This window comes from Rhinatrema bivittatum, chromosome 12 (genome assembly GCF_901001135.1).
Source record: "Rhinatrema bivittatum chromosome 12, aRhiBiv1.1, whole genome shotgun sequence".
NCBI lineage: Eukaryota > Metazoa > Chordata > Amphibia > Gymnophiona > Rhinatrematidae > Rhinatrema > Rhinatrema bivittatum.
This window is the reverse complement of record NC_042626.1, coordinates 44,173,950-44,194,825: the sequence shown is the minus strand read 5'-3', so window position 1 is coordinate 44,194,825 and position 20,876 is coordinate 44,173,950. Positions and strand designations below refer to the sequence as shown.

The following is a 20,876-nucleotide window of genomic DNA, read 5'->3' as shown; positions in this document are numbered from 1 at the left end:
CTTAGAAAAGCATGCTAACCTGAAAATGTGTGCACAAACGTATGCTTAGCGTGCACAAAACATGCCATATAATTTGTGGGGCTTGTTGTGGCAGAAACATGATTTGTGCACATAAGAGTTAGGAGCACTGAGTCATGCACCCAAAGTATAAATTATGCTTCCAAAATTTGAGCCTGATTTTAAAAAGCATTTTCATGCACAATATTGGGTTTTACAAGTATGAATGCATTTAACCTGTATAAGTAAGCTTATGAAAATTGTTACATGCCATCGAATTGTCCATGGGACAATGTAAGAGTGCATTATATGCATAAATGATTTTTTTAAATTGCTATGATAGTATGTTACCTTTACACATGGAACTCCTTTTAAAATTATCTCTTATGTGCACAAAACAAGTTAGGAGCATAAGTTGGCTAATAAAAGTTGTGAGAACAAAACACTCATGTTTTATGAGCATACATGCTGAGTACAGGACCCCTGACACCACGAAGTCCAGGTTCAGTTTCATAGACTAACACTAGCCCCAGAAACTTTATTCCACCTCTGCCGAGGAGCTAAGAAGACAGGAATTAAGCCTACGCACCTCTCTGCATTACAGAATAGCAGCTAATGCCTTGCTTAGCATGGGATTTGCATGGAGGAGCATTAAGCTGTGTGCACATTTTTACTCAGGCTTGTAAACACATTTGTGTGCATGAAACTCCTTGCTACATCAGGAGTTCAGTTCTACAAACAAAAATATGCGCAGAACCATGGTCCAGCCTGTGCACCTTATTACAAGGCCATTTTCTTGGTAAATATTAAGTTAATTCTTGATGCAGCAAACTAATGCTATATTACTGCACTGGGACTTTAAAGCATGATAATCCAAAAACGTGTGCAGAAGACTTACTTAGCGGGTAATTTTCAAAGCAGTAACGCACGTAAATGTAACACACTATCGTAGCAATTTTCAAAAGCCATTTACTCAAAGTGCACTTACTTGAGTAAATCCCATGGAGGATTCAATGGCATATATTGTAGTAATTTTCAAAAGCCCACTTAATGGAGTAAATGCTTTTTAAAATCAGGCTCATAGTTTTATACAGTTCTATGTGCTCCTTGCTGCGTCAGAAGTAAAGTCTACGCCCAAAAATATGCTCATATTTGCAGGTAGAACTAACACAGTAACATAGTAATGACGGTAGAAAAAGACCAAAATGGTCCATCTAGTCTGCCCAGCAAGCTTCCCACAACACAGCAGACCTTATTACATTGGAGCTTCTGTATTTAAACAGATCTTGTTGAAAATCCTTCTCAGAGTTCTGTTAGTGACCGTGCAGGAACTTTGCTAGAAACCTGCTAGGTTGTGCCTGAAACTAACAAATTAAATTAGTTCTCTAGTGCTGAGAATGCAGAATGCAGGAAAATATGTTGGAAACTCCACCGTAATAGCAGAACACAGGAGAGAAAGTTCCAGGGTCTTCGTAAGTATGTAATCAGGTGTTGCACGTATGAGTGGCCATGTCTATTTCTAGCTAACATGGCTGTGCGTCTGGCTTTTGGGGGCAATTTACAAGCGGTTTCAAGAATTTGAATATTGATGACCTAGCAACAAAATGTTCCATTGACACAGGGAGAGTGTATCATGTCTTGCTGTTTATACTTCTGAAATCACACAAAGGTTTTCTTTTAAGACAGATACCAAGAATTGATAGAGAAGGGGAGGAATCAGTGAAGTGCAAAAGCTCACTGAGCCAACAGCATGCCTTCATCCTAAGGGAGCTGGGCTCTCTTTGTTGCTATGGAAACTGCTCGAAGAAATATGACACGAAATCATTTTTTAGAAGAAATGATTAATCATCCTTTAAACACATTTCTTCATCTCTATGTAAATAAATCTGACTTAAAAGGCTAATGCGCTACAAGTGAAAATGCTTTTATGCTAAAGGAGATACAAGATGGTAAAATCTAATTTTAGGATGAGGGGCTTCCAATTACAGCATTGTTAAGTTTGGAGAGAGACAGTTTCAGTCTCCAGCAGAGGTCCTTTTTGCACCACTAATGTCTGAGTTACTGATAGTCTTTGTGAAATGACTTGAGGCAGCCCTCCAGTAAAGTCCACTGAAACGTGACTGTGCTGTTCTATAATGATGCTCCCTCTATCCCTTTTAGTGCCAGCCTTGGTTAGGTTATTGGTCATAGTAGGCTTAAGCTTTTCCAGTGTTGGCAGCTGTAGAATCAAGCTACTACAGGAATATTAAGATGCGTTTATTCTCTTAGTCAAAGATAAACAGCGACAATCTCAATAGACACTTTAAATAATGATGATTACGGAGGAGCTAGCCTGCAAAACACTACAAAGACTATCTCTACTTTTGCAATCTTGGCATGCTTAAGCTCGTACTAACCAATCCTGCTGTGAGCAAAGCCAAACTATCTAACCCTACTGTGGTTAATACTCAGGCAACCTAACCCAACACTGACTAAACTGATGATCCATCCCTATTGTGAATAAACCCAAATTACTCAGATCTACTGTAACCTAACATGACCATATGCAAATTACAAAACTGCCATAATCAAACACAAACGATTAAAACTGGGCCATCAACCGGGGTTATAAGCTTCTGTTACAGGCAAGGCTACAAGCAAACTGAGACAATGAAACTCTGCCATAAGCAGACCTAGACCAGAGCCACAGCCAAGCAATTTGGCACTAGTGGCCAAGTGAAAAACTGTGCCCTCCCCCGTTACACGAGTTGGTAAACTCTGTTAAATGTTTGAACAGCAATGCCCAACGCTATTGCTTTGCATTTCCCACCTCCATTACATCCTCCCCACACACACACACAATAAAAAATTATGAGGTCTATTTTCAGACACAGTCTGGATAGCAAAATAAACGTATTCTGCTAACTTAGTACATACTATATAGTACAGTGTATTACTGAATATAGCCGGCTATCTTAAAGTACTTATGTACCCACAGAGTTTGGAGGTGCAAATTCTCCATTGAGAAGCATGTGCAGAAAGTTAAAAATAAACTTCCCAGTTGTATTTTGCTGGTCCATCCACATCCCTGCCCCATAGCCACCCTCTCTTCTCATGGGGACAATTATGTGTGCCTTGGACAGCATGCATACTTTTCTCATCAGGGGAAAGGGGCAGTCTCCTCCATGGGAAAACACCCATTTACCTGCAGAGAATCACTTTGAAATTACCCTCCCAACAGACCTAGACTATCAACACCTGCCACTAACAGACAGACCTATCACACCCAACCACAAGCAGATCTAGAATAAGAAATCCAATCATGAGGCAAACCTAGGCTAGGAAACCCAACATGGGCAGACCTAAATGATCCAACTCAGCATGAGAAGACCTTGACCATCAGCCTCAGACCTACACTATATGAAACCCAATCACAAGTACACCGAGACTCGAACGGTCTACGATCAAACTCAGCCATGAGCTAGACTCTTAAGTCCTGCCACCAAGAAAACCAGTGGTATTTAAAAAAGATACATGATCACCCAGTGGCAGCCTCCACCTTCCTCTTCAGTTGCAATGGGGAAAAGGAAGCAAGTCCAAAAAGGTTCCAGGTCGGGGATCGAGCAGAAAAGCACAAGCCCAAGTGGCCCAGACTCTGTCAGGACTCTGTCAGGACCATTATTTTTTCAAGGAATAAACCTAGACTACCAAACCCTGCCATGAGCCAGCTGTTTCAAAGGGCAGGGACTGTAAATCAGTACAACAGCCGTCAACTGCTAATGACTTTATGTCTCTGCCAGCCTCAGCTGAATGTGAACCCCGTGACTTAGCTGCAAGAAGCTTTGTATGGCTGTGCCAATCTTCTGACTCTCTTATGCCATCTGTGTGATTTAAGAAACTGTAATTACAGCTTTTAAAATAGCAAGCAGCATTGTACAGAGAACAAAACAAAGCAGTGGTAAACTAGTTGATGTTCCTGTAATTCCTGTAGATTGTATTTGCAAGCACCCTTCTACATAACCCAAACATATTTGCGATCACTCATGGTGTTTCCCCACAGTTGTGAAAATATTTTTGATGTAGGAAAACTAGCAATAAAGCTGTTACGTCCTGTCACAACCCAGATGGACATTGTTATCCTTCCGTATGTGCACAAAAATCCAGATAAATAATTAAGTGATGATGTCATCAGCTTTACAAGAGTTTCCTTTGGGGCAATTTTCAGACAGGCTACAAAACTGCAGAGTCCTCAGGTACTTTGTTCTTGTTTACTCCGTAGCTAATTTTCAGAAGGTAACTATACGGTTAGTTTACCTCTGAATATTGCCTATGGCAGGGCTTCCCAAACCTATCTTGGGGTCTCCACAGCCAGTCCAGTTTTCAGGATATCCACAATGAATATGCATGAGTTGAGCATATACTGAGTCTCCACGGGATGCAAATTTATCTCAGGCATATTCATTGTGGATATCCTGATAACCCGACTGGCTGTGGAGTCCCCAGGACAGGTTTGGGAAACCCTGGGTTAAGGGTACAAAGTATCTGCTGTTTCTGCATGCACAAATTTGCTGGAAAGATCTCAAAACCAAATCTACATGGGTTGTTTTTCTATCCCGACCTCCCATCACTCCCAAGAATGTCTCTCCTCAATCCAGGTAAAACAATGCATACCGGGGAAGCCCACGTGTACGTTGTAGACAAGCCAATTTATTCATATAAATAACGGGGGGAGAGGGGGAGGCTTTGAAAACTGCCCTTTTTTTTAATAGCTGGAGAGGTGAATTTGTTATTTCTCTATAACTGAACCAACTAGGAGGACAATTTCCACAAGCCACTTACCTTGGTAAATAACAGATAAAAAAAAGCTGTCCGAAAACTGTCCTCCCTTTACCCAGCTAAAAGTATGTGTGGTATTCTATGGCACAGCCACATAAGGACGAGGCGTTTCCGGGGGATTAGATCAGGGGGAGGAAAATAAACAACACACAAAGATTGGAAGGTCAGCTCTACGTGTGTTATTTTCCATGGAGATTAGTACCCACAGAAAAGCCAGATGTCAATGTCTAGGTATACCTTGTCCGCAGGGCAATTTTCAAAGTGTACAAGTAAACTTTCACTTTGAAAATTAATCGAAGACCTCAGGCAAAGAGCACCTGCGAACTTTGTAGCAATGCAGGCAGTTTGAACATTGCCCCCCCCCCCCCCCAATATTAATCTGGGCCTTTACCGTGAACATGGAATAGACTTAGTTTTTGGGTACTTGCCAGGTTCTTTTGGCCTGGATTGGCCACTGTTGGAAACAGGATGCTGGGCTTGATGGACCCTTGGTCTGACCCAGTATGGCATGTTCTTATGTGAAATTTTCCACAGGGCACCTAACTGCAGAGTTACACACACAAAACAAGATTATTTCAAGCCCAATGCACAGGTTGCTATGTGGCCAAACGCACGGGAATAGGTGACGCAAAAGACGGCTGTAAAGGGAGGAAAGTATGACGAGCAGCTCCTGCAGCGAGGAAATCTGTACATGTTCCCCATTTTTAGGCCTGAAATTTGAGTAATTCCCAGTTGGTTTTCTACCTATTGCTTGCAAGGCTGTTCGCTATGTTGTTTTATTTCTGTATTGTTTTTGCATTGTTTTTATTTATTGGCATCATTCTTTTTCTGTTTTAATTGACTTTTTTTCTGTTCTGTTATAATTCTGTAGCTAATTCTGTATGCATTGCTGTTACCCACCTAGAACTGGAGACAGGCAGGATATAACTTTTTAAAAATAAATTAGAGCATGGCGTCCGGGAAGATTCTGAGTGAAAGAATCAAGAGCCGATTCCTATGCTCCTTGTTACTAGTGGAGATTAAAGGCATTTACCAGGAGGGTAAATTGACCCCAGTTTGTTTCTGCACCAATGAGTGGCAGCAGAGGGCCATGGAGTGTGTATGTTCATTCTCAGAGGAGGAACTCTCAGAGGATGTAAGAGAGTTCACTTTTAGCCAGGAGAAACCTCAAGTTTCCTGCTTGGAGAAAAGAATTAGGTATCAAATTAGGGAAAGTCCTAGGAATATGAGAATCACTAAACAGTATATTGCTATAGTGTGAGGAAAAGGAGCCCCCTAATGTGGCATTTTCGGTGGCTATTACTATTGGCTATATTTTGAATTTTCTTTATGGATTACACTAGAAGAAAGTGTACCAAATTGTTCATATTTCCTCAAATATCCCAGTAAACTTTCGTTTTGGAACTACCCCAAATTTGTTTGGTCATAGAGTTTTTGTGCTGAGAGGTAGAGAAGACATCTAGAGCCTAAGGACCATGAAAGCTGCTTTTCTCTTGACAGAACGACCTCGGAAACCCCATGGGGTGATTAATTGCCCGTCAGCTCCCTGACATACCTGTGAGTCAAGAAAAGAGATGGACAAGGGGTTATACATGCCCCCACCAAGGGATACTTCATTTTTATGCAGACAAGTTTGATCGCATTATGCAAGTATGCCAGTTTTTGCCTGAATTAAATATAGCTAAAGGCCCAATTCACTGAAGATTTTCTCCCATTCCGAGTGTATGGGACAAAAAGGTTAGGGCCAGATTTTAAGATTTACGCGTGGGTGTAGATTTGTGCGTGCAACCCGGTGCGCACAAATCTATGCCCGATTTTATAACAAGCGCGCGCATGTTATAAAATCCAGGGTCGGCATGCGCAAGGGGTTGCACATTTGTACACGCCAACCCGTGTAGCCTTCCACCGTTCCCTCCGAGGCCGCTCCAATTTCAGAGCGGCCTTGGAGGGAACTTTTCTTCCGCCCCCCCACCTTCCCCACCTTCCCCTACTTAAACCCCCCCCCCAGCCCTACCTAACCCCCCTTACCTTTATCTGATAAGTTGCACCTGCCTCCGGGCAGGCATAGGTTACACACGCCGGCCGACTGCCGGCCCGTGATCCTGGGCACAGCGGTAAATAGCCACTGTGCCTGGAGGCTCCGACCCCGCCCCTGCTTTCAAGCCCCGGGACATACGTCATGTCCCGGGGCTTGCACACGTCACTGGGCCTATGCAAAATAGGCTCGGCGCGCACAGCAGCGGATTCTTGGGGTTACGCGCGTAACCCTTTGAAAATCCGCCCCTTAGTGAACTGGGCTCTTTGAAAATTTAGCCTATTCCAAACAGGATCCAAAAGTGTTTTACAGCTTCGTACCACAGAATTGGCCACCTCTGCAATGGATGGTCTAGCAATATAGTTTTGCTACGTAGGTGTAATTAAAGCTACCAGAAGGAACAAGAGCGATGGAATAGTGTTAATATTATTATTCAATTGTGGTGGGAACAACTGAGTCAGTGGCAGATCTGAGATTAGTATTGAGATACAGGGAGATAAAGAGACTTGTCCCAAGGTCACACAGAGAGTCTGTGGCAGGGCCAGAAATAAATGTAAGACCAGGGGGACAAAGTGATTTCGCCAAGGTCATACAGTCACTGGCAGAGCAGAATTGAAAGTGTATTCCTGGAATTCCCGTAACTCAGAACGGTGAGTTCTCAAAGCAATCTAGCTGGCTAAGAACTAACAGGGTCATTCATCAAAATGCGTTATGGCATTAACACCCATAATGCACGCGATAATCGCAGTCCTGCATTGCACAAATGCAAATTTTTGAAAGGGGAAGGATCAGGGAGGGATTTGGGTGGGATTAATGAAAATGAGGGGCATTATCGCATGTTTTTAACACCAGAAATAACTCCACCTTTTTTGCTGGCGGTGAGTTGTGCAATATGCCCGAAATAGCCGTAATGCAATTTGCGATAAAGATTGCAAATTGCATTTTGGCCATTTCTGGGCTGGAAAAGAGAGAGAGAGAGAACCTCTGGGGAGGCCTTCACAGTATTCCATCAAGCTAGGGTGAGAGAACATTGTAGAAATCTCATCTTTGTGAGATTTTCCTCACTCCAAACGATGTCAAATCTTCACCAAGGTGTATTGTGCTGTTCGAACGTCTCACTCTGCATGTAAAACTGGCCCTCAAACCTAAACCATCACCAAAACCTCACCTTGAGTTATTAGCTGACCCTCCTATAGTGATATAAAGAGTTGACTACTATGAAGACCTTATAAAGAGAGTCTCTCTCACTTTCTCTCTCATGCCTGTCTGGGCACTTCACAAGCTGTGAAATGAAAATCTTGCAAGTGTGATAAATTTAATATGTATTGCAATAAAATACCTATGCAAAGCACACAGTACACTTACTCTAAAAGTATTTAACCATGCCCTTTTCCTTATCGTGGGCGTTATTCATGTGAAATTTATAGCATTTTGATGAATCTAGGCCTTAGTCGGCTCGATCAAAATCTTTGAAAACTCACTGGAGCTGAGCAACTAAATTTAGCTGCCTAGTGAAATTAGTACTTTCACATTGAAAATTGCCCAGGGATAAAGTATTTGCAGACATTTGCACCTGGCTTTTTTGTGGATACGAATCTCCATGGAAAATAACACGTGTAGAACTGACAATGCAATCTATAATGTGAATTTTTAAATGTCTGATGTACGCATTAATTAGTAGAGATGAGCTTCGGTTTTTACTGCCAGGTCGTTTTTTGTGTCGGTCGCTTCAGGGTAAAGCTCGTTTTTCCTCGGTTAGTTTTTTGGAAAAACGAACAAAAACTAAACGGGGAAAAATGAAACCAGCCCAAAAAACGGTGCGGGAAAACGAAGCTAAAAAAAAGCCCACCCCAAGCATTAAAATTCACCTTAATACATTAAATACAACCCCCCCCCCCCAAACATCCCGATCCCTCCCCAAGACTTACTAACATCCCTGGTGGACCAGCTGGGTCCCGTGAGGGATTTCTCTCTCCCTGTTGTCGGGCTGTCTGGCCTGCCTCGCTCAAAATGGTGCCGATAGACTCTGACCTACTATGTCACAGGGGCTACCGGTGCCATTGGTCAGCCCCTGTCACATGGCCATCGGCGCCATCTTGTGCTCCTACCATGTGACAGGGGCTGACCAATGGCACCGTTAGCCCCTGTGACATAGTATGGGCAAAGGCTATCGGCACCATTTTTATTACTGGCAGCCGACGGCCCGAGGGCAGGAGATCGCTTCGGGACCCCCGCTGGACCCCCAGGGACTTTTGGCAAGTCTTGGGGGGGGGGTCAGGAGGCCCCCCAAAGCTGGCCAAAGGTCCCTGGGGGTCCAGCGGGGGTCCAGGAGCGATCTAAGTGTCGGCTGCCAGTAATAAAAATGGTGCCAGGGGCGGGGTATGGATGTGGTCTGGGCAGGTCATGGTCTTTTGGGGCGTGAACCTGAGATGTGTGCGTAAAAACTCTTGTGATCTGGCGCACACCGAGATCAACTGCTGCGTAACTTTACTTCTGTTATGGATGACAGGTAAATTAAAAAGTAAAGAAAAATGGGGGGGGGGGGGGGGGCGCGCGTGTCCAAGATGGCTCCCTGAATGGATGCGTGTGCTTTGAGCTCCTGCTTATTCTTCCTTTTCTCACCTTTGCTTCGCTCTCTTTTCTTTTGGAGATATGGAGGAAAGGAAAGGGGTTGTTTGATCTTACCCCTCTGCAGGAACTTCTCGGCAGACCATCATTCCAGAGTTCTCGCCGTCACTGCCCCAGCAAACGATCGTAGTTCCCAACTTGGCCCATGGGGCTTCTGGCCCATCAATTTAATTGATCACTCATCACTTCACCCTCCTGGATTGTCCACCTGTGCAGGAGTCGGGGCAGATTAAGATTCCCAACGCTAATCCCGAATCGCTGAGCGGCATTCCGCTGTTTACTTCCGCTGATGGACTGCAGCGGGAAAAGGTTACCACTGATGGATTGCAGCAGGAAATGGCAGTGCAGCTTCAACTTCTCCGGGGGTCAGAAAGCATGGTGGAGAGAGAGATGTCTGGCGTCCTGGCAGTGGGTGAAGCTCCGCTAACTGATACGGTATCTACAGCTGGATCCTGAGAGATTCAGGATGCTATTAACATTCTTCAGGTTAGACCAGCATTTATTAAACCTAACAAACAGGCCGATACAGTAAAGTTTTCAGGAGAGCGGGCGCTCGCCCAGGCCAGTGTCCTGTGCGCTCGATTCAGTAAACCAAAATATTTAAATTAGGGCCCGCAGTAAAAAGAGGCGCTAGGGACACTAGCACGTCCTTAGCGCCTCTTTTTTGACAGGAGCGGCGGTTGTCAGTGAGTTTGACAGCCGACACTCAATTTTGCCGGCATCGGTTCTCAAACCCGCTGACAGCCACGGGTTCGGAAACCGGACGCTGGCAAAATTGAGCATCCGGGGTTTGTTTGTTTTTTTGTTTTTTTACTTTTTTTAACTTTTCGGACTTCCGACTTAATATTGCCATGATATTAAGTCGGAGGGTCCATGATATTAAGTCGGAGGGTGCTGGTTAACAGTGCTGGTTAACAGTGCGCTCCACCAGAGCGCACTGTACTGTATTGGCCTGCAAGTAACTTTGGATACTTTATGGGGCGTGTTGGCTTCTGTTGAAATATTGGTTTCTTCTTTAGCAACATTAACACTAGATATTCATTCACAATGTCTGCACCAAGATTATCGAGTGTCTGTGTGCGAGTCAACTATTTCTAATTTAGAGACTTCTATTTCTCAAGTAAAATAGGTACAAGCTAAACAACTGGTGGACTTTACATTGATTTCCTGCAAAATTGAAAGCTTGGAAAATGCTTCAAGGAATTTGAATCTATGCTTCTTGAACTTTCCTCAAGTCCCACCACTTTCCCCTATTGAGATGTTCAAATTGTATAATGAAGGAAATTTTGCTTATTTATTTATTTGGAAACTTTTATATACTGGTATTAGTGGGGACATCATACCGGTTTACATTTGAACAAAAAGGCTTGAAAATACATGTTAACAGGGAAAGCGAACTGGGAAGGGGATAACGAGGAGCAGCATGGAAAGAAAGATTAACATAACAGCAAAGCATAAGTTAACAGTATAATTAGTTCCTTAATATAAGGAGGTTGTGATCACCATGAGGCGGTGCAGGGATGGGGTGGATGGGGGATCTATTCTGGATAGGCTTGTTTGAATAGTAGCGTTTTTAGTTTCTTTTTAAATTTGAATGAACATGGTTCGAGGCGCATGTGTACAGGGAGGGAGTTCCAGAGAGAGGGGCCTGCAATAGAGAGGGCACGATCGCGAGTGGAAGAGAGGTGGGCAGTTTTCAGAGAGGGAACATGTAGTGTGCCCATGTTGGTGGATCTGGTGGGACGGGTGGACTGTGGGGTATTGAAGGGGATGTCGAGCCAATTGGAGTTGTGGGCGTGTATGGATTTGTGTATTATGGTCAAGGTTTATTCAAGAATCTGCTTACCCCCTATACAAAAATTTTTCTGTCTGTCATCTAATAAGAAGAAATTAGATACAATAGAGCAAGATGTTTCATTGAACTTAACTGAGTTCATAGAGAACTCCTCTCCGCACCCTTATAAGAGAGCTACCTTGCTTATTTCTTTTGTGTATTTGCAGGATCGAGAATATTCTACACTTTTTTTTCCCCTCAATCGTGAAATTTTGTTTAAGGGGGAAAAGATTTGGATTTTTCCTGACCTTGCTCGATTCACTCAAGAGCGCAGGAAAAAATTCCCTGTTATGAGACCTGAAGTGTTGGTTTTAGGAGCCTCTTGTGTTTTAAGACACCCATGCAAATGTATTGTAGTGTTAAATGCTCCTAAACACGTTTTTTTTTGGATCCTGGGCAACTGCGAGACTTCATCCGGTCCAGACATCCTGCACCTTCTGAGCCTGCTTAGATGCGTTTATTATAATAGGGCAGCGTTGATTTTGGTAGATGTTATTTACTGGCTTTATATTTCTCTTTTATATGGCTGATTTGCCCTAAAGCCATTTTCTCCCCCCCCCCCCCCCACCAATGTATTTTTATTATGAGGACACTGCTTTTAAATTTATGCATTGTTTAATGTCTAGATTGTTTCTTCTTTTCCTTTTCAAGCATTGTATCTTCAGTTTTGCTTTTCAAATATGATTGTATTTGAATTAAAGTCAAACTTCAATAGAAATAAAGTAAAAAAAAAAAAAGCAGATCTGCAGCGTTTTAAGGGAAGGGAAGGCTATTAAACTAGGGGGTATTAGAGGACCTATTTCTTAACTGGGCGAACTGGGGGTGAACTGGTAAAACTGGGAATAGCATCGACATACACCCCTTCTAAAATCCTCCAATTTATGTGGTAGAAGTGGCATTTGGCTGCAGATGCACATATCCACTTAAAATGTGGCGCACCATGCATGCAAGGCCAAGCTATTTTATAACATGTTTGCATATATACATGCAAGTTATAAAATAGCCACGTCCCTGGGTGCGGGCCGACACATGTGTGCACATTGGAGCCCACCCACCAGTTTGAATGTTACCGTCCCTGTGCATTATTTTCCTCCCCCTGACCTTAACACCTCCCCTCCCCCCCCGCCCTGGAACCCTCTTCCTAATGTGGCTATATAAGTAGGGGTTTTTAGCTGGGTAAAGGGTGGATAATTGGAAAATGGCTTTTGAAAATTGTCTTCCCGATGATTTACTACTAGTCGGCTCAGTTATACAGAAATAATGAATTCACCTCTCCAGAAATAAAAAGGGCCCCGCACTGTAAATTGAATAGGGGCACGTGGAAGAAAAGTTAGTCAGCTAGCGCTGATTTTCAGAGGTAGCTGGCTAAGTTCAGGGGACCATGATTGAACATCCCAAGTTTAAGCCAAATAGATTTAGGGGTGATTTTAGCTGAAAAGCAATTGAACTTTGCTGGCTAAATTAGGCCCTCTGTCCTTTTTGAAAACTGACTCAATAGTTTCAAAGCATTCTCTCTCCAACATCTCCTCCCTTGAATCTTTTACTCCTAAATATGCTTTTTTTTTTTTTTGGAAGACTGATCTTTTATTTCTCCAGATTCACTCCTTTTCTAGTCCTGTTAATGCTCAGCTACCTGAATAATAAACCAGCTTAAAATTCATGGAAACATAACCTCATCCCTGGGTGCAAATTGCTACCCAATGAGGCCAAAAAATATTTGTTACTCTTCAGGGCTGGAACCTCTCACCGGCTAGCTCTATCACATTTCCTCTTTTCTCCCAGGGCCGGATCCTTTGTATAAATAAATAAATTTGTTGATATAATATAATTATAACAAGATCCAGAAATCTGTGCAGGCTATCATGAACAAATGGAAGCTGTTTGTGAACTGGCTAGTTCATATCTTAGACAGACATTAGGTCATTCTTCAGCCCACTGCTATCTCATGGGAGGGACCACAGGGTTAACGATTTACATGTGGTAGCTCATTATAACACTAGGATGACCATTCATAGTTCCTCCCAATGATAGGGTTACCGGATGGCCCTTTGATTTCTGAAACAATGCAGATTACCTATGTTTTAGGGAAAAACACTTTTTTCACAAGTGTTTATTAAAATCCTGCATAGGAGATAGCATTTGTAAACTGTTCTACCTCCTCAGTCTATGTATATGTTTTGTTATTACACTGCCACCCTGTGTCATCTTGTTATATTACATAACTTAGATTTCTGTAGGTTCTTAAGTTCCCTGCCCTGATTGATTATTGTTTTAATGTTTTGGAACTTCTTACTGGATTTGTTCCTGTTTTGCTCTCTTTCTCTGTGTTTCTCTCCTCTTCTTATTGGTTCCTTGATGGAACAGTTTAATGTCTGGAGGGTCTTTCAACAAGTTAACATCTCATCCTGATTCTTTCTCTACAAGCTCCTAAGCAGCATTGTTTTTCACCTATTTCTATTCTCCTATTTTTACTCCTATTCAACTATTCACTAGTATCTACAGCTTCAACTACAACTTCAGTTTGTCTTCCTCTGACTACTGGGCTTCCAGGAACTAATATCAGCCAAATCAGGCACTGTTGTCTATACGGATATTCTTTGTCTTGCCATGCACAGTGAGTGTTGAACTGTTTCAACATTCGATTAAATGTTGTTTGGTATTCAAGAACTGAGTCTTCTGGTACCTGAAGCTAGGAAAAAGATTTAAATGACTGTCTAGGCACGTAAGCTAGAGATCAAGGGCTGAGGGCCGTACATGTACTGTTTTATATTTATGTATGTTATGCTTCATTTTATGACTGTTTTATTGTGAGCTGCACTGATCATTCCTATATTGGATTTGTGGGGTATAAAAATATGTAAATAAAGGAATAGGATGAGCCATTCCTGGTTTTGCCCCATTTTTCCCCTGGTTATGCATGGACTTATACTTCTCATTTTCTTAAGGAAATCATTGGGAAGTCAGGACTACAAATCCATGCAAGCAATGGGGAAAACTGAGGACTGACAGATGACCTGGGGCTATCTGGTAATCCTACCCAATGGATGTAGGGTGTACAAAAAAGCAGCTCCCTAAAAATCTTGCATAATAGCTGATTAACAGTATGATCGTCTTATGCAAGGTGGGTATTATATTTTGTCTTGTGGTAGAGAACATGATAATGCCTCTCTTATCTCCATGTCATAAGAAACAGAATGGATTTGGATTTCAGATTTAGTTATTCATCTTTCTAAACCCATGCTCATGGTTGCAATTCATTTACAGCAGAGAGAGCCCTGCCTCAGACAACTTACAATCGGGCCGATACAGTACAGTGCAGGCCTTACCTTCAGGTTCTGGAATTCCTTCTCCTCTTCTTTGAGGACCTCCAGCTGTTTGAGAACGGAGTCTTGCTGGAACTCTCCCCGGTCCATCTTACAAAAAAAATAAATATATATAAATATATACAATTTAAAAATGGATTTGATGGTAGTCATTACCTGCTTGATTTCCATTTCTTTTGATACTGTAGTCTTCCTTTCTTGTATGGTGCCATACTTAACTGCACTGTAATTATGCCAAAACTAATAAGCTATGTGATATTGGTTTTGGACCTGGTTTTATTCTGGCTCACCTAAAATGTTCTTCCATCTTTTAGGATCTGGAGACTGGTATTAATGTATGTGTACCCAAGATCATCTAATTAGACTCAATATCTAACTAGACTGAACATTCTGTAGTATAATTCATGAAATTCAATACTCTGAATTCTATCTGTAGCGAGAATATAATAGAACTGCTTTGGAAATATTTAGTTACCGTTTACTGCCACTTAATTCGGTAATTGTTTTCACCCAGATCCTTTCATAAATAACTCAGGTGTTGCAAAAGGGTTCTTAGAGAATTTATTTCTGTGCAGCGGGATGGGACACAGGGATGGGACTGGGAAACCTCGGGCCCTCAGGCCTCAGCACACATGCCTACATATCAGCACTGCTGAACAGTCTCCTTTCCCATCTGGAGGAGGAAGGTTTGACACACAAACAGGAGTCTCATATTCCTGACATGGATCAGAAAAAAAACAGATTAATGTAGTTTATTCTGGCACACGAATTAAAGCACACAGCAAGGCAAGCTTTTTAAAAATGTACATGAGCTTCTTTTCAGGGTAATTTAATTTAATTTAATCAATTAGCAGTCAGGCAAAATAATTTGGTTTTTACCCCCATTTTTTTCTTAGCAGTTTACAGCTCGTTGCCTATGATGGGAGTCCTGGTTTTTATAATGAGCTACTTCCTGCTGAAACCTTCACACTGCTATCACCCAAGCAAGGAAGATTTCTTTTCTTCTTCTTCTTATTATTATTGTTATTATTTTTTTAATATTCTTGGCTATGTTTCCAGAATCCAGATGAGTTAAAGCAGTGCTAAGCACTGCTTTAAATCAGACCTTCACCCAGTTTAACAGATTTTCACTTTCTAATCCCCGGTTTTCTAATCTTGCCTGGCTGCAGTTTTTCTCAATCTTAATGTTTTGTTTAAGGCTAAGCGGTATTCCAAGTGTTGTATTATGGCATCAGCAAACCAAGCACTGTCATTTGCCTGCGTGCAAGATATTTTTCTGGCCACAAGAGCATCTCCTGATAATAATGTGCACATATATGACACCTTTCATTGAAGCACAATCCCAATGCACTATTTTCTATTCCCTGCAACATACTTACGGGTGAATTTTAAAAGAGTTTATGTGAACAAAAATTGGTAGATGTGCGTGCAAATAACGGATACGCGTTTCTGCCCAATTTTACAAACCTCGCACGTAATGCGCTCAAGTACCGATGCGTGAACCAATTGGCATGCTTGAAAAAGGGGGGTGGGGGAATAGGGGTATGTCAAGGGCATTCTGGGGCAGGACCAAAATATATGCACATAAGTAGTGATTTGATAATCTGCAAACATAGTGCACGTACAGCTCTTCCCTACGCATATTTACTTCTGCTATTTATCAGGTGTAAGTTTGAATAAAACAGTTTACAGTGAAATATGGACTGCTTGAGGGGTCTGAGTAAACTGTGGGGAGTGCTGGTTAAAGAACCAGGGTGGTCTTGATGACCTAAAGAGAGACTGGGCAAACTGGTGGATGAACTGGTTAAACTGGTCATTTCCTTCAGGCGCGCATGTTATAAAATTACCTCACTTGTGCGGATAAAAGCTGACAATTCCTTAGGAACATGCACGATTAGCAGATGCTCGTGTAAATGCTTAAAATTAGGATTACACATATGCGCACTAGGTATATTTTATAACATGCGCGCCTATTTGCTTGCCTGATATAAGATACCTAAATTTGTGCCCGCGTGTCCACATATATGCATATTTGCACGCACGCACACTTATTTTAAAGTTACCATCCCTGTCTAGTAATTGCAGCAATGGTCCTGGGTCACAGGCTATGCACCAGGACTTCCTCTGGAAACCTGTAATCATGGGCCCTGAATCTGACTACTAGGTGTCACTACTGGGGAGCCAACAGAGATACAGGAAGATCAATCCAAGGTCATACACTAAGTCAGTCAGCATGCTATATCCACTAGCTTCCAGTACTGGAGTTTGGATGCATGAATGGCCCACTAGTAAAAATGTATTTATTGTACTATTATACAGAAAACTCAGAGAATCCTTATGAAAGGTGTCTTTCCAAGTCATCCAGGTCAGTCTACCACTGACCCAGCTCTGTTTTTATACCATTGCATGCATGGAGTGTAATCCGGAATCTTAAAGCAATGGGATAAAACCAATACGGGATGAGCCAGGTGGCAAGTCTACCAAAAGAAATCCCCCAGAGAAATCATCACATGGGGAATAAAATAAGTGTAAAATGACAATGCAAGAATAAAGGCAAAAAAAAAAAAGGAGATTTATAAAATTAAATACTTTCCTTCTAGTTTTATGCTATTGCATGAGTGGAGATTTAATCTAGATGTTTTAAAGTGAGGCTTACACCTCCATGCATACAATGGAGTAAAAGCAGTACAGATGAAACAAGTAGGAAACCTTCCGAGTCCTAACATTTCAGTCCAACCCCAAGGATGATCAGATGTGGCTCTAGAATACAAGAAACCAGACGTGTGATTCCTGGGATTTTCCTGCTTCACAGTTTTTTTTGTTCTTTTACATTGAGATTAGAAGAGTGAACAATGAGTGACATGATTAAGTCTGCAGATGACACACATAAAAGAAAGCAGACTGTGGGGAACTGCAGAATGTCAGCCTGGAGAAGTGGGCATCTAAGAGGCAGATGAAATTTAATGTGGATATGTTCAAAGTGATGCACATAGGGAAAAATAAACTATAGGTTCATGGTGCTGAGTTCCTTATTAGGAGCCGCATTCATGAAAAGGATCTTGGAACTGTGGACAATGTGTTGAAATCTTCAGCTCAGTGAGCAGTGGCACTCAAAAAAAGCAAATAGACTGTTAGGAATTATTCGGAAAGGAATAGAGAATAAAACTTAGAATATTATGTTGCTACTTTATAGATCTATGGTATGACCAGTTCTGATTACCCCAACTCAAAAAAGATATAGCAGAACAAGAAAACGTACAGAGAAGGGCAACAAACATGATAAAGGGGATGGAACAGCTTCCTTATGAAGAAAGGCAAAACAGGTTAGGGCTCTTTAGCTTGGAGAAGAGATGATTGAGAGGAGATATGACAGAGGTTTATAAAATCATGAGTGGAATGGAAAAGATAAACAGGGAATAGTTATTTACCTTTTCAGATAGTACTAAAATTGGGGACACTCCACGAAACTAACAAGGAGCAGATTTAAAACCAGATGTTACCTCAGAGTTTCCATTCTGCCCCCTTCGACAATGAGCACTGATAATACCACATTAGTGGTGGCCCCTCCATGTGAAGGGCTTTGGGCAGTTTGTTGACATTAAGCTGTCTTTCTAATATCATATTAAGTGGGTAATCAAAACAGGCTTTTTTTTTAAAGTATGCATGCTGCATGGTCTTAAGTCTTTGCTGGATTTGACAGCGTTTCAATATGCAGTTCAAACATTTATTTTGCTTCTGCTTGACTATTGTAACATGATGTATATTGGGTTGCCAGAATATAATTTGCAGGCAATCAGAATGCCGCTGCTAGGCTAATCGTGGGGCGAGGGACTCGTGATCACAACACCTTCCCCCTTGTGGACCTACACTGGCTCCCTGTGTTGTGGTGAGCAAAGATTAAAATGGAATTGCTCGGGCATAGGCTCTTGAGCCTAGATTCACTTCCTTGGGCTAATTCTATGCTACAGATTTTCAATCCTCCACCCTCCCTACATTCTTTCCAAAGAGGTCTTCTAGCTGTTCCATGCTTGGCAGAAACTTGGGAGCGAGCTTTTTAAGTAGCTGCATCTACTTAGCATTAGCCTAGTGGTTACAGCAGTGAGCTATAAACTAGGGAAGCCAAGGTTCATATCCCATGGCTGTTCTTTGTGACGAGGGGCAAGTCACTTTACCCTGTATTGCCTTAGGTGCAAAACTTGCATTATGAGATCTGTGAGGACAGAGAAATATCGACAGTACCTGAATGAAATCCACTTTGAAGAGGCTGAAAGGTGGAATATAAATCAAAATCTGAAGTGCTTTGTATGATATCTTACATAAAAACATTCAAAGCTTTGCTCTTTCAGCAGGCTTTCTTGTAAATTTGTTTTATTTATTTATTCTACATGCACTGGTCTGTTTTCAATGAATGGATTAGATGTTTGTTTATGTTTTAATGAATGTTTAATTATCCAAAGTTACCTAGAGCTTGGCACCCGGTGACAAACAAACAAACAAATAAACAAACAAACAAATAAATAAATAAATTGGAAAAAATATTTTTTTTCACTCAACACATATTCAAGCTTCAGAATTTGTTGCCAGAGAATACGGTCAAGGCATGTAGCATGGTTGGATTTAAAAGGGGTTTGGACAAGTTCTTGGAGGAAGAGTCCATAAACAATTATTAACCAGGTAGACTTTGGAAAGCTACCACTTATCCCTGGGAATAAGCGACATGGAATGGATCTACTTTTTAGGATCTTTTGGGTAGTTTTAGTGACCCCAATTGGTCACTGTCAAATAGGATTTTGGGCTCAATGGACCTTTGGTCTGACCCATGTCACAACATGTGTTATTATTCTCTAAGAATGCTTAGAAACAGGAAGTGATTAAAAAAACCCCCAGGAATGGCCCACTTTGCTTTGAGACAGGTGGTCACCCTATCCAATCTCTTTTTTAAGCAACTGACACTGAACACATCAGTCTGAACTGGTTGTGAACATAGCAGAGGACTGTGGAAAGAAAGACCTGCTCCCAGCCAAAGTAGTTTTGAAAAATCAGCTGACCCCATTTCCAGCAAAGTTGTAGTGTTCCCTCATTAACTCTGTCTCCCCTCAGCTCTTAAGAGCAGTGTTCCCAATTAAACCACAAAATCAGAAAGGCTCTGGCAGACCCTGAGGCCTACTGAGGGAGCTCATTAGAAGTCACTTCTGTATTTTTGTTTAATACAGATCTTATTCTAGCATCCCCATTTTCATGCATTCATTTTTTTCTCTTGCCATCAAAGAGAAAATATTTTTTCTTCCCTGCAGCATTTGAAGAGAAGACAAGAAACAGGAAAGGCTGAGGAGGAGGATTATAAGGGAACTAAAGAAACCATTAAAAAGGCCTTTATATTAGGAATAATAAAAGGATGAGGAGGAAGCCATAGAAATACTATTGCAAAGGTCAATCTAGGGTGCAGTTTTTAACCCTGAGGAGGGAGAGAGAATTTGTAGGGATGTATAGGCATTTGGTGGAAAAAGAAACTAGGCACAGAACAGGGAGCATTTGTATCCTGGCTCCATTAATTCCAGATGGGCTGATCTGGTCCTGGATTTATCCCACTGCATGTACAGTCTGGGTTCTGCTTGTCCTAGGGAAATCTAAACTATCAAACCAGGAATAAGCAGGACACCAGTGTGCCAACATGCTGGCATTTGAAAGAGAAAACCCCAAGTCACTAGGAGCACTTTGAGCTGCTCCTATGTTTGTTTAAATTGTTCTCTAAGTGGGCCAGCACAGTGGCTCAGTGGCAGTATTTTGCATTGCCATATGAATGATCCCTTGTTCAATTCATGGATTGGGCCTTCTGCACCCTGGGTTGGCTAGCAATGCTGCAAAGGCAGTGTTCACAGCCCCTGGAGGGAAGGGGAAAGAATGTCATGGTCATCATTAAGGATGACAGTGGCTGGATTTAGAGCCTATGATACAGGGCTACAGAAGACACTCTTGTTCATGGCTCCCTGCCCCTGGATTATTGCTGCAATGACCAGACTAGGAAGAGTGGGAGGTTGAGTCTATTAAAATATGGGAAAAATCCTCAAGTAGTTGTGAATGAGATATGCAAACCCAAAGCTGCAGGCTCAACAACCATTGCACCTAGGAGGCAGAGGATATTGGTGGTTGGTGACTCGGTTCTGAGGGGCACAGAAGCATCCATCTGTCAACCAGACATGTTGTCCCAGGAAGTGTACTGTCTGCAGGGTGCCAAAATCCAAGA

General features: G+C 42.0%; 1 protein-coding gene across 3 annotated transcripts in view; it reads right to left on the bottom strand.

Annotated features, from left to right (window-relative positions):
• Nucleotides 1–20,876, bottom strand: part of KIRREL3 (kirre like nephrin family adhesion molecule 3) — a 1,312,393-nt gene that overhangs the window by 10,171 nt on the left and 1,281,346 nt on the right. For all 3 annotated transcript variants that reach the window (XM_029572739.1, XM_029572737.1, XM_029572738.1), the window contains one exon: nt 14,636–14,722. In XM_029572739.1, the coding sequence (XP_029428599.1) occupies nt 14,636–14,722 (87 nt within the window). The remainder of the gene's footprint in view (nt 1–14,635; nt 14,723–20,876) is intronic.